This window comes from Excalfactoria chinensis, chromosome 3 (assembly GCF_039878825.1).
Source record: "Excalfactoria chinensis isolate bCotChi1 chromosome 3, bCotChi1.hap2, whole genome shotgun sequence".
NCBI lineage: Eukaryota > Metazoa > Chordata > Aves > Galliformes > Phasianidae > Excalfactoria > Excalfactoria chinensis.
Genome location: NC_092827.1, coordinates 21,562,885 through 21,579,028, shown reverse-complemented (window position 1 = coordinate 21,579,028; position 16,144 = coordinate 21,562,885). Strand labels below are relative to the sequence as shown.

Below are 16,144 nucleotides of genomic sequence, written 5' to 3'. Positions count from 1 at the left end.
GATGCTACCTGGAACACTCAGACATATCTTTGCCAGTAACCCCAAAAGCTCCAGCACCCATTGTTAAAATGTAGCAGGTCTGCTTTGAACCGGCTCACCAGCTGCCTGAACAACCAGACACCGATGGGCAGAGATGAAATGCACCTACAGACAACTTCAAGTGTTCACCCTCACTATGCTATCTACTCAGCAAAGCCTTCCTCTGCCCTCTGATATTCCTGTCTTTGGACTTTTCATTCAGCCTTTGCTCAAACATCAGCCTCATCAAGGCTAGAAAACATGGGGGGGATGCTTCCTATGAAATCTACATTAATTCATCCTCATAAAGGAATTAAAAACAGCATTAACATGCAAAAAGAAAACTTCAAGATCACACAGCTCTTAGCCTTCCCCCCAGATCCTCCTCCCCTTGCGCGTTTCCTCTGAAAGACTGGTCAGGCACTGGAATGGGCTGCTCAAGAAGGTGGTGGAGTAACCAACCCTGGAGGTGTTCAAGGAATGTTTGGATGTTGTGTTGAGGGACATGGTTTAGTGAGAGCTATTGGTGATGGGTGGATGGTTGGACTAGGTGATCATAAGGGCCTTTTCCAACCCCAGTGATTCTATTCTATGATTCTAAGTCCGTCTTACTTATTGTAACCAGAGCTCATTCACGTATGCTCCACACAGTGCACAAAGAGCACAGGAACATCAAGCTTATGTCTGCAAAAGATTTTCACATTTACTTTGAAAGAATCTTGCAATTTGATACCTTGTCATTAACCAAAAACTGCTTAAAAGATCAACAACGTAGCTCAATCTTACATATATGGCTGTGTCTCAGATACTGTAAAGCACCAGGGAATTTAAGAAAGCCACACTTGAAGAGTTTCCCTGCTCACCTTTTCTGAAGGCCTGTGGACTAGCGCTACATTGAAAGCACATAATGCCGCACTGCACAGGCAGCTGGAGCCGGTGCCAGAGAGCCAGGAGAGATCCTACCGGAGGGCATCGATCCACCTCCAAATACAGCACATCACCACTGCACGAAATGCAGAGAAAATGCTTCCACCACGGCCTGGCGGTGTCCTGAAGTTCAGCTGTATGACTGACACAACAGCTCAGGGAACTTCAAAGATCAAACAAAGTGCAAAGGAGGACGAGGAAGGACAACGCGTTACCATTTTATTAAGAGGGAGATAGAAGTACTTTGTTTATTCAAAAGACTTTCATCCTCCTCCTCTGACGAGAGGTTAAAATATAAAGGGCTACTACCGTACACAGATCGCTAAATGAATTTATATTTGCATTTTTAAGCTCTTGAGGAAACAGAACGGCCAGAACTGAAAGCAATTAGCGCAGTGACAGCTAAAATAACAAAAAAACACAGAACAATGATCTCTTATTTCCCAAGTTCAGATGTCACCATCACACTTTCCTATTCATGCAGCACAGTGCATTTTGAAAAGCCAGGCTGTTTTTCTGCGCCTGAAAGGAATACAAAGAGTTCCTATTTTTTGTTTGATTTATTTTTTTTTTCCAAGTAGTTTAGTAATTAGAAAAACAAAAAGTGAGGAAATGTAAAACAACTGAACGGGAGAAATCTTTGGCAGGTTGCAGATCTAACGTATTGGAAATTGGGTTCAAAATACAAAAGCTAAGAAACAAAAAAATATTGCAAAATAGCCAGAATCTCGTGTGAGAATTTCCCCCTGCAGCATCACATATGGTGCGTGTTTTGCCTTTTCACTCAGAGAGCCAAATGAGTTGCGAGACAACCAAAACATGACTAAACAGTGGAAAGTAACATCAGTCATCTTCTGCAGCGGTTTCCATGTATCACCTCATGGTGTGTTTTGGTGTTAAACCGAAGAGTCAAATCGGGTGTTAACTGTGAGTGTCCTCTGGGAAGGCAGTACCAGTCACCTTTTGCAATGAATCACAGAGAGGAATCAGCAACGCAATAAAACGCATAATTAACACTGAACTTTGGATGTAGGAAAGCAATTGCCTCCCGCAACCTGCATACGTCCAACACATCACTTTAGAAAACACTTCCTTGTGCAGTAACTTCTAATGACACGCATGCATCTACCCGGCCATAAATGTTCACACCATCTGTTCTTGTTACAGTTGAGCTCTCAAGCCAACTTTCAAGTCAGGCTGACAATAGTTCACATGGCTCTGCTCCATCAGCTCTTTTGCAGCTAGCAATTCATTTGCAGAAAGAACTACTCAGCCAACACAGTATTTCCTTTTTACAGAGATCTGTCACAGACAGCACCAATCTCAGCCAAGCTCAGTAGCCAAAAATACTGCACCGACGAATGCTCGTGTATCTCTAAAACATTTTAACTAATGCCATTTTTCTGTTTCTCAGATGATTTCTTTCCAGTTTCCTTCTCTTGCAAGGCTTGCAAATGTGCATAACATTATATGGTTCACAGAGTTGTGTTGTTGTTTTTTTTTTTCTTCAAAAACTGCCTAGAGACTCATTCCGCTCCATCAGTTATATTGCCAGATTGCATTAAAAGCACCAAATAAAGGGTAGATGCAAAATGCAGATAGTTACAGGAAGGTGAGGTGACCACTGAATGTTCTTCTGTGACAAAGAGTCAATGTGGTATCAGTGTAATGAAAACAAGGCTTCCTTTTGCACTATTTCTTCTCCTAACATTCAGTTACACCCCTCTCTTATTTACAAGGTTGCACAGCCATGCCCCTTCCCAGCCCACCCGTCACACACCTCAGAGAGCATTCTGTGCATATCTGAGGAATACAAGGAAGCAAAAATAGCTGACAGTTGCTCTAATTTGTTAACACTGATTCACTGTTTCTAGACCACTGGGTCATAAGGCTGCTTAAAGGTGACCCAGCAGGCCCTGACCTTCTTTGAGAATTGCTGAGTTCACCAGGATACAAGAAAACAGCCAAAATCCAACCCAGTTTCACTCCACCGGGGCTTAGGACAATATAAGCAGCATCAGCAACTTAACAGCAGAATGACAAACCCATATGGTTTCTAACAACATATTTTAAAACACAGTTTCTCCCAGCATCCTTTTCAGAATTTCTCTCCATAAGCAACAAAACATCCTTTTACCAGAAGCAAAACAAGAAACACAAGCACTCTGACTCTTGGTAATGACAGGCAAAGAGGGGAGCAGAAAGAAGTGGATTTCTAACCCAGAGGTACCTTTTTTGGGACAGACGGGAGTTCTCTTTTCTCTCAATCTCTTTTTAAATTCTAAGCATTTTTGAGAGCTCAGGGAAAGAATCAATGTAGTAAGATATAAAAAATATCCCAATTTTTGAATCGATAGATCTCATTGGTATTGTGGAGATGTGTGGTATCTGACATGGATTTTTATATAGGGTTTAAAGCATTCTATAAACTGGAAAATAAAGCAGGCTTTCAGAAAGGCAGAATAAAGTCAAGCATTATTTTCCTGGCGTATTTCTACCACTGCCCCTCCTCATTCCCTCCTTTACATTTAGAACTTCAGGTAAATCCAGGCATCACACAGAAAAGCATTCTGCAAGACACAGATAGCAGCTTCAGAGACAGAAAAATGCTACTAACCCAGCTGTGTAGATCATGTGATACGACAGTATAAAACCAAACACATTAACCTTGCAGCTTACCATTTCGAGACAAATCGAGTTCCACCAGCTGCATGAAATTCGCTATTTCTGGAGGGAGCCGCTGGATTTCATTATCGCTAAGTCCAAGTTTCCGTAACTTCACGAGTTGGAAGAAAGGCTGAAAGAAAGAGAAACTCAGTGTCAGAAGACATTCGTAAAACTCACGTGAATACAAAAAGCGATGAGCAACAACAGAATGTGAAAGTTACATTGAAAGCTGCTCACCTCATTTGAGCTGCAGCTGTTGCTTAGAATCAGTGATGCAGACCTCTTTCAGAACTGCATCAGAACGAACGCTTTACTTTTTACATGCGGACACTAACTGCAAAGCTAGCTAGTAAAGATCACAGCAGCTCCACACTAGAGTGCCTGCTTCAAAATCATTAATGGGGTGAGGTTATCCATCAGGGTAATTAAAAGCATCCTAATTACACACCAGGGCTCATTAGGAAGTTAATGCACAGAGGCACTTCTAAGGGATGATCCAGAAAACCCACACAGAGGGGCTGCCAAGGTCTTTGTAGCAGGCAACTGCAGGAACCAACTAGGTTACAGAGCTGTTCTCCCCCAGGAACACTTCCTTTCCAGGCTCATAAATCCCACGTTCCTGTCTGGAGAGTGGCCCCATTTCAGAAGGGCTAATGAAAGTTGTGTGTGATGCACATGACTTCAAGCCTCTCAGGCTCAAAGAGGAACCCAAACTACCATCTGGCTTTATGATCAGGTTCTCCAGCCTCTCACGCAGGCATACGTACTGCCATGTTTCTGCAGTCTACATCCAAGGGTGACAGCACATGCTGCAATAATTGCTCACCAACTACAGGAACAACAGGGATGGACAGTGCATGCAAAGCAGGCAGAACACTAACTGTGCCCCCAGGCTACATTCTGGCAGCCCTCAGGACAAAAGAGACATCAAATGACACCAGCCAAGCATGCAAAGGGCAACTTCACTGCGCTGTGAGTGGCAGCAGCCCTGCACAACACTTATCAGGTGCAGAAGCAGCTACTAATTGAAAGGAAAACGGTCTTTAAAAAGCTGCTAAGACACAGGTACCCATAGTGAGAGCCAAGAGCCCTTATCACAGCTTTCCTCTCTTCCAGACAGGCATTTGACAAAGGGACTGCAAGCGGTGGGGACAGGGGCAGAATGCCATACTGTTAACTGTGTGGAGCCTTGATGGACCCCTCAGATGTTGAGCTTTGTGCCCCTGGGCTGCACAGGCACTTTCTTTACTACTTCTCTGAAAGACTGGTCAGGCAGTGGAATGGGCTGCCCAAGGAGGTGGTGGAGTCACCAGCCCTGGAGGTGTTCAAGGAACGTTTGGACGCTGTGTTGAGGGACATGGTTTAGTGAGAGCTATTGGTGACGGGTGGATGGTTGGACTGGATGATCTTGTAGGTCTTTTCCAACTTTGGTGATTCTGTGATTCGGCACAGCAGTCAGAAACAGCCCATTTGATTACCTGTGATCCATTCTTGGAAATGAGCACCTCAATTTTGTGAGGGTTTTTTGTTGTTGTTTTTGTGGGGGGGTTTTTTGTGTGAGGTTGGTTGGGGTTTTTGGAGGTGTTTTTTGTTTCTCTGTTTTAGGTGCTGGAGTACATATACTGCATATCACTCAATTCATTATTATATTTTCCTATCATTAACATCTTCTAAACCAAGGGCATCTTTTTCTTTGTTAAATATTTGTTAATGTGACAAAACCAACAGTCAGACAGAAGCCTAGAGAAGCACTTAAAGGCACATTTGTTAAAACACAGCAGGATTACATTCCACAGAAGAGATCCCAATCTGTCCTAGCACTGTCCAAAAAATACTTGGCAACGCCTACTGAAAAGGTGTCTCGCTGCAGAGTTTTTTCTCAGCCAGTTTGTAGCTGCTGAGCCATGCAACAAACACTGATAAAAATCTTCTCATAAGCAACAGTTGTCCTTGCAAGAGATCCTTCACAATCACGAATGAGCAAAAACAGAAAGAACACAACTAAAAGAGGTGGGTATCCATAGCAAGGTTTAGGAGCCCTCACCTCACCCAGTGTCAGGGATGGAAGCATTTATTTACTGGATGTGCAAAGCACAACTGTGCAACAAACAAATTACGCGACACCTGAAGGCACTCTTGTTTCTGTAACAGACTACTTAAAATAAATGCAAAGCGGGAGCTCTGTTTCTCGTTTGCATAACAACTTCTAATGCACGACACCGTTTCCTTGATAAAATCATGAAGTGCAGTTATGTCAATGGTGTTTCTTTGAACTTCTTGCTTTGTTTTTCTTATCCCTTTAAACTACAGAACGTAACGACCCCTGCATGCTCAGTACATCCTACTCCCTTTCAGTAACTGCTCATCCTATCCAAGGCACAACATGAATGCTCTCGAGCACTGCTGCAAAGTCAAACAACAACTCATTCCTGCTGTATTTGTTTTACCTGTCAAAAAGTCCACAGGGAAGAAAGGGAATCAACAGCAGGTGGAATAGATTTCAGCAACTGTAAACATACATAGCAATATTTGTTACAGCTTCAGTATCTGCCAATCAGAATTGTTTCCAATATATTACAACAAATAGAGTTCGGTTTCTATTTGAAAAGCTGTGACAAGAACTGAAACGCATTGCAGCTCCTGCGTAAGGCAACCCAAGGCACAGCAGAACATCCCCACAGCATGCTGTAATAGCAGGGTTTGATTGCAGACCCGACGTCTCTATGGGTATCTTGGCAACACACTTAATACTGCTCAGTTAAGCCAGCCTAATTAACGGGGCTTCAATGAGACAAATAATTCCATGAGCATCAGCACTAACAGAGCCTACAACTTTCTATTTAGTGGCAATTTCCAGCCTTAAATTGAAGCTTTTTTTACTATCAAAGAATGTACAAAGGTTTCTCTTATACATCTTGAATGGAGCCCTTTTCTCACTGGAAAACTAATCAAGCCTCATCCACCCAGCCATATATTTAAAAATAAATACAAAATAAAACCACGCCAACACTTCACTCTGGCAAAATTGGGTTCATGTCAACCAATGGAAGAAGAAAGAAAGAAAGAAAAAGCAGATTGAAGAGATGAGCAAGTAACTCACAGAAAAAACAGCTCACGAGAGCCAGGAGGGTTTGTTTGTTACGATGCAAGTGGCACTCTTGATTCTACAAATAGAAGTTAACAGAATTAAGCCAAACCGACCGGCTTGATAAAACTCAAGATTTTCCCTCAGGAAAGTGGCCAAAACGATGCCCATTTCTTGAATGAGCCACTCGTGCAACAAAAACATGAATGCCCCAAAACACTGCCAGGATTCTTCAGCACCTTTCCTGACTCAAAATAAAATAAAATAAATAGATGGAAACAGCTGTCAACTGAAATCAAAAACACAGGAGGGCAGGAACATCTTCTTGGAGCTACAGCTGTGTAAGGGGAGCTGCAGCATTTCAGCACTAGAGCCTTCCAGTACTAGAGACACGGCAAAGCAAAACTCCATTTGGCACAGGTAGCACAAATAAACGACAGCAGTCCCAAGCACAATGTTTCTACATAAAGGTCATTACTAGAAGCAAAGACAACAAACATTACAGACTCATGTAATCTACTGACCAATTTTCATCAGAAATGAGAATAGGAATGCTGCAAATTATCTCCGGGGTTGCGGGGTTGTATTTACACGGGAGCAAGATTTATTGACTCACATATTCTGTTGTCACATGCACTTGAGCTGTTGCTGACATGCTTAACAATTTGTAAGTGCTTGCTTTTATGTCACGTTTCCCCTTTGACACCACGCTGCCTCTGCTTGTGAGAATTCATCAGTGGTACTACAGTACCTTACCAGGTCATGATTCTTAAATATCACCCATGTTTAATTTACTCCAAGCTTGTTAATGACCAGCTGAAGGATATCTACGTTTTAGAATTACACTACTTTTAAATTGCTCCGTGCTACTTTTTAACTCTGATTTGCATTCCTGCTTCAAATCTTCCTTCAAGCTTCATCTTCTTTTCCTACACTGTGAACAAAACAAAGGGGGGAAAGGCTTTGCTTTATTTCTTCTTTTCCCTTGACCAGTTAACTGTTCTCTTCCAGTACACTGATAGCTAAAATTGAAATCAATCCTTTCGCCATCTTTTTTGTACTGCTTCAGAAAGACCTCAAAAAAAGTCACAAGTTTTTCTTTAGGCAAACACAAATGGAAGCTAAACTCACTTTTTGTAAGCTAGCAAAACAGCAAACAGCACTAAACCCACGAGACGGTCTTAGGACATGGCCAACACAACTCCCGCCACCCCTCCAGTCAGGTTCTGAATCACCACACTACAGAATCACTTGGATTTGGTCCCCAGAAGTCGCATTTGTGTGTGTGTTGTTGCAGGGTTTCAGCAAAAAAAAAAGCAGGTGAAGCCCAGTCTTTCTTTATGCTAACATACAGCCCGGTGGTCAGGACACTAAGGGAGAAGGTTACATTTTGTAAGGCAGAATCAGTGCTGAATTCTAGCTATCTGCTTCTGTGGAGTGTTTAATAAGCAAGTTCTTGCATAAGCACAAACGCAAACACATTCCTCATGCTTAGAAGAAGAGCGATCACAAGCAGAGAAGAGTAGTATCCTCATTCCTTCCCCACCGACCAGAAGAGAAAGCTAAACCTGCTGATATGTGCTCTTCCTCATTTCTCTATACTGAGCTTCATGAGGTTCCTCTCTGTCCATTTCCCCAGCCTGCCAAGGTCCCTGCGGATCACAGAACAACCCTCTGAAGGATCTGCCCCCCTCCTCCCAGTTTTGTCTCATTTGCAAACTTGCCGATGGAGCACTCTGTCCCATCACTCAGCTTATTAATGAAGATGTTAAGTAATACTGACCTCGGCATCAATGTCTGGTCACACCACCAGGGAATGACCTCCACCTGGACTTTATAGCACAGATGACTGTCCCTTGAGCCCGGCAACTCAGCCCTTTTTCAGTCCACCTCACTGTTCCCTTATCCAACCCAGACTTTCTCAGCTTGTCCATGAGGATACAGGAGACAGTGCTGAAATCCTGGCTGAAGGCAAGACAAGCAACATCCACTGCTCACCCCCACCAAGCCATTCATCTCACTGTAGAAAGTTATCAAGTTAATTAAGCACAATTTCCCCTCCATAACTCCATGCCATTTTCTTGTCCTTTGTCCGTCTGGAGCTGACTTCCAGAAGGACTTTCACCATTACCTCCATAATTGAGGCTGATCAGCCTGTAGTTTCAGACTCCTATCTTCAAGAAGGAAGATCAGGTACATCCTTTCTTCTGATTCCCTGGATCCTCCCTTGATCACCAAGACCTTCTGAAGATAACCAAGAGTGGCTTTACAATAAAACTGGCCAGCTCACCCAGCACTTGTAGGTCCGTCCTGCCAGGTCCCATGCACTTGTCTATGTTCACATTATTTAAATGTTTCCTAACCCGACTGTCCTACACTAAAAGCAACTCTTCCATTTTCCAGATTTTTCCCATTGATCACAGGGACCCAGGATTGTAGAAGACCAGTCTTTCTAGGAGACCAAGATGAACAAGGATTTCAGTGCCTCCGTTTTTTCTGTGTCCTCTGTCACCATTTCAGCATTCTCTTTACCACACTCAAAAGCAAATTTTCCCTAGTCTTTCCTTTGCTGCTGATAAACTTGCTGATTATCGTTTTGTCCTTACTAGCCCTCCCTAGATTCAATTCCAAATGGGCTTTGACCTTCTTAACCACATACAGTGTCCCTGGGGCACTCTTGAGTCAACCATCAACACTCCATCCTCTACTACTCTTCCTTTTGTCTGTTTCAGCAACTCTTGTTCTTCGACATAGACTTCCTGTCACCTTTGTTTGTTTTCCTGCCCATTGGAATGGCCTTCCTGAGCTTCCTGAGGAGGTGACCAATGAAAAACAACTCTCTCCCATATCCCTCTCCTCTTCAGGACAGTCTCCCATAGACTGTTCCAAGCAGATTTCTGAGCATGCCAAAATCTGCTCTCCTTAAGTCCGTGGCTGTGATCCTGTTATTCACTTTGTTCCCTTCTGTCAGGTTTCTAAACCCCATCATCTCACAGTCACTGCAACCAAGAGGACTGTGGTTGCTACAGCCATGGCTGCCCCACCTATGAATCTCAATCAGTCCCTTCTTGTTTATAAGCAGGAAGCCCAGTAAAGCACCCCTGCCCGTTGACTCCTGAATAGCCTGTGATAGACATTTGTCATCAGTACACCCCAGAAACCTCCTGGATTGCTCCCTCCCATTAGGCTGTCCATCCAGTTAATGCCAGTCTTCAGGTCTGCTGCGAGTACCTGGGTCTGCACAAAAGGCTGCTGCTTCTAGTTATCTGAAGAAGGTCCCATTTATTTCTTCCTGATAGGGCAGTCTAGAGCAGACAGTAATGTTAGTATGCACATCAATCCCAAACAGTTCACAACTGGCCCATCATTCAGCCCAACCTCTACATATTCCCTCTGCTCTCTAATGTAAAGTTATACTTCCTCTCCTTGCCTTCCCAGTCTCTCCTGCTTAAAAAAGCCAATATTCATCCACCACGGCACTCCATCCATGTCAGATACCACACATCTCCACAATACCAACGAGATCTATCGATTTCAAAAAGCAAATAAAAGTTATCAGATTTACACTTTAAGACAGGACAGTTACAACCTATGCATACAAACTTAAGAAGAAGTTTAGAATATCAATTCCTACCTACGCCAGACAACCAGCTGTCAACCAAGCCGCAACGTGAAAGAAATTATAGTAGAACGGTGAAATGTAGTTTAAGAGGTACTTGCTAAAAACAAGCAGTGGTATGAGAAGAACAGAGTGCCCTTTTTCTTAAGGAGCTTTCACAAGATTCTGGTATGATAACGGATTTCAACACCCCCTGTAATAAAGAGACGCACAGACACTGCCCAAGCTGAATGCTAAGCGGCAGCTTACGTTTCTCTAACACAACAACTGGAGCATGGGAGGTGGCCGCTGTCTAAACAGGTCCCTTGTGGAAGTGGTCTCACATCAGCCAAAGGCCAGCACGGAGAAGCACTGGCATAGAACAGGGTGAATTAAAAGTTACAGATGACAGATAGAGCTCTGGGTAAGCTGAAAGAAGTGAAATGACCGAGTTACATCACATTAGGTCTACAAATCCTACACATAAATAATCCCCAAAAGAAGAAAGAGTTCGGCAGACCTTTAAGCTAAACCGAGTGCAAACATAACATTTTGCCTCTTTTTTTTTCCCCCCATTGGAGTCTTCACGTAAGCAACAACAGAATCTCATGGGATAGTGGTCTTTTTCCTTTGAGTCAAACAACACAGCAGTAGTTAGACAAAACAGCAGCAAAACAAGAGAGAGTTATTCCTTCCACTGCTCATCAGTGAGAAGAACACTACTGACTTCAGATGAAAGCTACCATAAAATACTGCCTTCACGGGTTCTTAAGAAAGTTCCATTTTCTAGGAAATAGGAGGAAAAAAAAACAATGCTGAGACTCAATTTTCTATTGCAAATTCTACGGACAGAGAAATTAAGTTGACAGGATGTACCGGCCCTTAAATTCCGATGCACAGGAACAGGAGACAACACTTAATGGACCACGGGCTGATCTACAGGACTGAAAGCATCCCATCTTCACCTGATGCTTTTCATTAGGTTAGCTATTGAAATGCATCCTGCAGAATGTGTTATTTTCTTCTATCAAAGCAATCTGGCACAAAGCTTACTCTTCAGTCAAGTATGGCTCTTGACACGCAGCAAACGATAGGCTGCACATTACAGCTTAGCCTTCAAGTTTTCACTCACAAGGAAAATAAAAATGGTTTAGGTTTAAGAAGAAAAACACAGGCTACACTTTTAAGTCGCTCTGTGCTCACTGGTGCCCACATAATATGTTTTTCTCAGTCAAATCACCAAATATTCACTGGACGGCTCTTGGATGGTACACAGCACACCCAATGCAGGAGGAATTTCTTAACAAGGGCCATACTCTTCGACTGGCCCTAGACAAAGGCCTTATTTTTAAGTCTGAAGGGTGCAGCTCTTGAATTTCTCTTGTAAAGCACAAGCAGTGAGAAGCATGTTGACAGCTAGAAATTGCTGTTCTGTGGGAAAACATCCACAACTGCCAAGAAAGGATATAGAGACCTCAGTATTGAGGAAAACCACCAGAAGCTTAACAGAACAGCCGGCTCCTCCAGCACATCCCACCAGGCTGGCTCATCCTGCAGGAAGGGCAAGAGGAGACGATGGAACCTGCAAGGAAGGGGAGGGAGCAAAGGGAGAGAGAGCAGAGCTCAAAGGAAAAAGCCATCTTCAAGGGCAGTCAAGAATCAGGCACTGAAGGGAGGTGAGAGAAGGGAAGCAAGGAGCAGAACGAGCGTTTAGAGTGAAGGAAGTCAGCAAGATCCTGGGACATCCAAGGACACGGCAGGAAGGGAAAATATGCGTGGGTAGGGCAAGGAGCCTGAGATACCAGTGGTAGTAGCTAAGAAAGGTCACTGTCAACACAAACACGGGCAAGTTCTCTAGCACACTGCTGAGTAATGAGGCAGCATGGTTAGGGAGGCCTGGGAAAGGAAGAGGAGTGCTGAAATGGGAAAGCATCCCTGTGTAAGTGGTTAATTATTTATTTTTTTATTGAGTTACTATTAAATTAATTCGTGTTCCTGAGAGGACGATGGGTAGATATTTAAAAAATAAATAAATAAAAGTAAGGGGAAGAAGGGGAGTTCTCATCTTGGTTCATGTGTGCCTCCATACAGAAAAGGAGAAAACAAAGTGGGGAGCAGAAATAATGGGGAGCAAAGACATTTAGAATCGTAGAACGGCTCTGGTCGGAAGGGATGTTAAAGACCTCCCAGTTCCAACTCCCTCCTGTGCCCAGGGCTGCTGACTGCTACATCAAGCACCAGCTCAGGCTGCCCAGGGCCCCATCCAGCCCGGCCTTGAACATCTCCAGGGTCGGGGCACCCACAGCCACCCTGGCAGCCCGCGCCTCACCTTCCTCTCCACGACAAACTTCCCCAACACCTGATCTCAGTCTCCCCGCCTCTAGTTTAAAACCATTCCCCCTATCACTACCTGCCCGTGTAAAAAGTCGATCTCCCTCCTGCCTGAAGCTCCCTTTAAGTACTAAAAGGCCACAGTGAGTTCTTCCCGGACCCTCCTCTACACCAGACCGCACAAGCCCAGCTCCCTCAGCCTCCCTTCACAGGAGCCGCGTTCCACCCCTCCGATCATCCCATCGCGTCCCTCCTTCGGACCCACTCCAACAGCTCCACGTTTTCCTCACGCTGACGGCCCCCTGCCCGGTCGCAGGACTCCATGGGGCCCCACACGGCCGCCCCTCAGCTTCCCCCATTGCGGCCACCTGCCGGGCTGCTCACCTGCGCCCTCCCTCCGCCGCGCTCGGGGCGACGCGGCGGCTCTGGAACCGGTTTCGCCCCGCCCGCCCCTTCCCCTCCCCGCGCTCACCTTGGGCAGCTCGCGGAGCTGGTTGGCGTCCAACAGCAGCTCCTCCAGGCTGCGGCTGTAGCGGTAGATCTCCTCGGGCACGGCGGCCAGCGAGCAGTGCCGCTTGTCGATGGACTCCACGTGACGGTTGCACCGCCACAGGGGGATGCAGTGGAACATCGCCGCGGAGCGCGCCGCCCCGCCGGGGGGACGGGCCGCTGGGGGCCGCGGGGCGGGCGACGCCGCTCACCGCCGCCCCCTCCCCGCCGGCCGCTCGCCGCCGCGGGACCCGGCGAGACGGCGGCAACGCGCATCCAGCGCGTCCCGGCGGAGGGAAGCGGCCCCGGGCGAGCGCGCCGCCGGCCCCGGGAGGCGGTTGGTGGGGGGGGGGGGAAACCGGCAGGCGGGAGCCGAAGCGCGGCGAGAGCAGCCCCCTATTGTCCCTCGGCGGGCCGCTGCCGGCCCCGCAGGGGCATCGCGGGACGCCGGGCGCTGCGCTGCTGGCGGACGCCGCGCATTCCCGCGCCTGACCCGGAACACGGCGGCCGCTCCCCCTCCCTCTCTCCCTCCCCTCCTCCCCCGTCCCGGCTGACATCAGCGGGGCCGGGCCCCGCCGCCCCGCCCCGACTCCGGCTGCAACTTTCCGCGGTCCCGCCGCCCGCTGCGCTGCCCTCATCCCGGGGCGGAGGCGCGGGGCGAGCGGTGCGAAGGAGCTGCGCTGCCCTCGGGTCGTCCCGCCCGACCCCGTCGCCCGCATATGGCCCTGCCCGAGGCGCCCCGCAACCTCACCGAGCGTCTGCGGGTCGCGTCGGCGTTGTTCTTTTACAACTATTCGAGCGCAGAGTTAGGGAGGAAAAGTGGTGTGGTAAAGGTAGGAAGCGATGTACTGAAAGGATGGGATGCTCGTTGGGCACCGGGGCCGTTCCTGATCTAGTTCCAAAAAAAAAAGGAAGGAAAAAAAGAAAAAGGAAGAAATCAATATGCTACGAGTAAGGCTTTCTGAAATGAGAGCCCCGTCCGGCCTAACTTTGAATGTCTCCAGGGACAAAGCACCCACCCCCTATCCCGGCAACCTGTTCTATTACCTCACGCGTTTCACTCGCCTTACCACAACAAGACCCTGCTAAAGAGTCTTTCCCCTCCTTTCAGATACTGAAAATCCACCATCGGGTCCCCCTGGAGCCTTCTCTTCTCTGTGCCCTCCAAGGGTCTTGTAATGTCAGTTTGGGAACCCACACGGTGACGTAAAATAGACTTGAAAACAGGCATCTGACATCAGAGCTTCTCTCAAAGCAGTGCTATTTTCTTGCGTAACCATAACTGCGTGCAGATACTGGAGCGGGACGGAAGGAAAAGTTTATCATAGCAGCCTCTGCCCTTCTGTCCCTGCGTGCCACTGCAATAAGCAGTCATAAAACAGCTTGTTCTGTTTTCTAAATGAACTGATAAACCTTGCAAGCTACGTTGGTTTGATTTCTGTGGACATGGCAGTGGCCTGCCTGTTTTAAGGCCTTTTGGGGCCGTGTGTTACTGTTTGCCATCCTACGGATCAATAAGCTTTTCTAAAGTTACCCTTTGCACGTGTTATTATGCGATAGTATATGAACCAATATATTCAGTAATTAAGATAAGTACGTGGAAACTCCCCGTGCATCTAAGTGGAGAGTGGAAAGGACTGTGATCATCTGATTTGCTAACAACTGAGCAGAAGAGCTGTTTAGAAAGCAGCAGGAAGTGATCGGCTGTACTGAATTCTACCCATGCCAGGACTAAAGGTGTGTGTTGGAGGGAAAGTGTCACCATTTCAGTGTAAATTTAATCCACTGTGGGTGTGCAAATTGCTTATAGCACGTGAAAACAAAAGCTGTGATTGATCTTATTTTGCACGTGAAAGGAAAATCTTCACCTTCAGACTTTGAGAGGAGTCTGTGGCTAAACTCGTGGTGTGGAAACAGGCAACAAGGAGGCTGGGAGGCAAAAGTGTTGTTGAGGAAAGCAGCATTCTCACAGCTGGAAGCATCACCCTGAACTTCAGCTTGGAAATAAGCCTGTCCAGTTTGGGTAGGTGTAATGAGTTACTGGTCTCTGCTGCTCTGAGAATCAGCAGAATCAGATTGCCCCCGTGAGCAATCAGAGGATGACAGAACATGGACAGGAACATGTACAAGCACAGATGTGACAAACTTCTTAACGGGGTAATCGTGCCCCACGGGGATAAGAGAAGTATTGCCTGCTCCGATAGCAGCGGTCCTGCTGGCTTACACAGACGAGTGGCACACCAAAGGGTGGCTCACCTACAGAAGGAAGCAAGGGCTGTTCTCTCTCAGTTCTGCCTGGCTCCAACAGCCCACTGATAGACACTTGGTTTGCTTCCATTTTATTTTGTTGTTGTTTTTTAATCTAAGTCCTTTTCCTCTCCCTTTTTTTGCTTCTTAAAGCACTTTGCTACTTTTATATACTGCTTGCCTTGACTTTATTTACTCGAGACAGTCAGGTTTTGTCTTACAACTCTCCCAGCAATGCCCAGAGCCTTTGCCTGTACGGAATCTGTAAGAGAGGCAATGCCACAGCCTTTTTTTGTTAGAGAAAGGAATGCCTGGAGCAGGTTTATTCTTGGCAAGCTGCTTTACTCAGCCTCAGGCAGGCATGGTCAGACTTCCCCAAGCTCACTTTGGAAGGGAACAGATGAACTCTGCCTCACCATGATGCCACCGTTCAGGCCTTTTTTCCTGCTGTTCACACTGCAATCAGGCAACCCACGCCAGGCTATGTCCATCACCATTGCTCTGCTAAAGTGCATTAAGGTGCATATAAACACAGGAGAAATTGTTACCAAAAACATGATAAAGAGGACGTACTCCTGAGGGCTGGCTGCACCCCAGTTACTCACAGCACACATGCAAGGAGCAACCTCACCTACACAGGACTGCCAGCGGGGCTGTGCTGTGTGTAAGGGATCACCTTCTGAGCTGGAAATGGCAGCAGGCAGTTGCTACACTGTGCTGTCGTGTCACAACTGAAATCTGGGAGACAGGTTACAACTCAAACCTTCATATCTTCTGGACTA

The 16,144-nt window shown here is 46.4% G+C and overlaps 1 protein-coding gene across 6 annotated transcripts in view; it reads right to left on the bottom strand.

Annotated features, from left to right (window-relative positions):
• Positions 1-13,342, bottom strand: part of LRRC1 (leucine rich repeat containing 1) — an 89,099-nt gene extending 75,757 nt beyond the window's left edge. For 5 of the 6 annotated variants that reach the window (XM_072331810.1, XM_072331814.1, XM_072331811.1 and 2 more), the window contains exons 1-2: positions 13,099-13,342; positions 3,625-3,742 (exon numbers count right to left, since the gene is read on the bottom strand). In XM_072331810.1, coding sequence (XP_072187911.1) covers positions 3,625-3,742; positions 13,099-13,257 — 277 coding nt within the window. In that variant the 5' untranslated portion in view covers positions 13,258-13,342. Of the gene's footprint in view, positions 1-3,624; positions 3,743-8,265; positions 8,345-13,098 lie in introns of those variants that run through there. The other variant, XM_072331812.1, reaches the window with a different exon arrangement.
• Between the last annotated feature and the right edge of the window lie 2,802 nt (positions 13,343-16,144).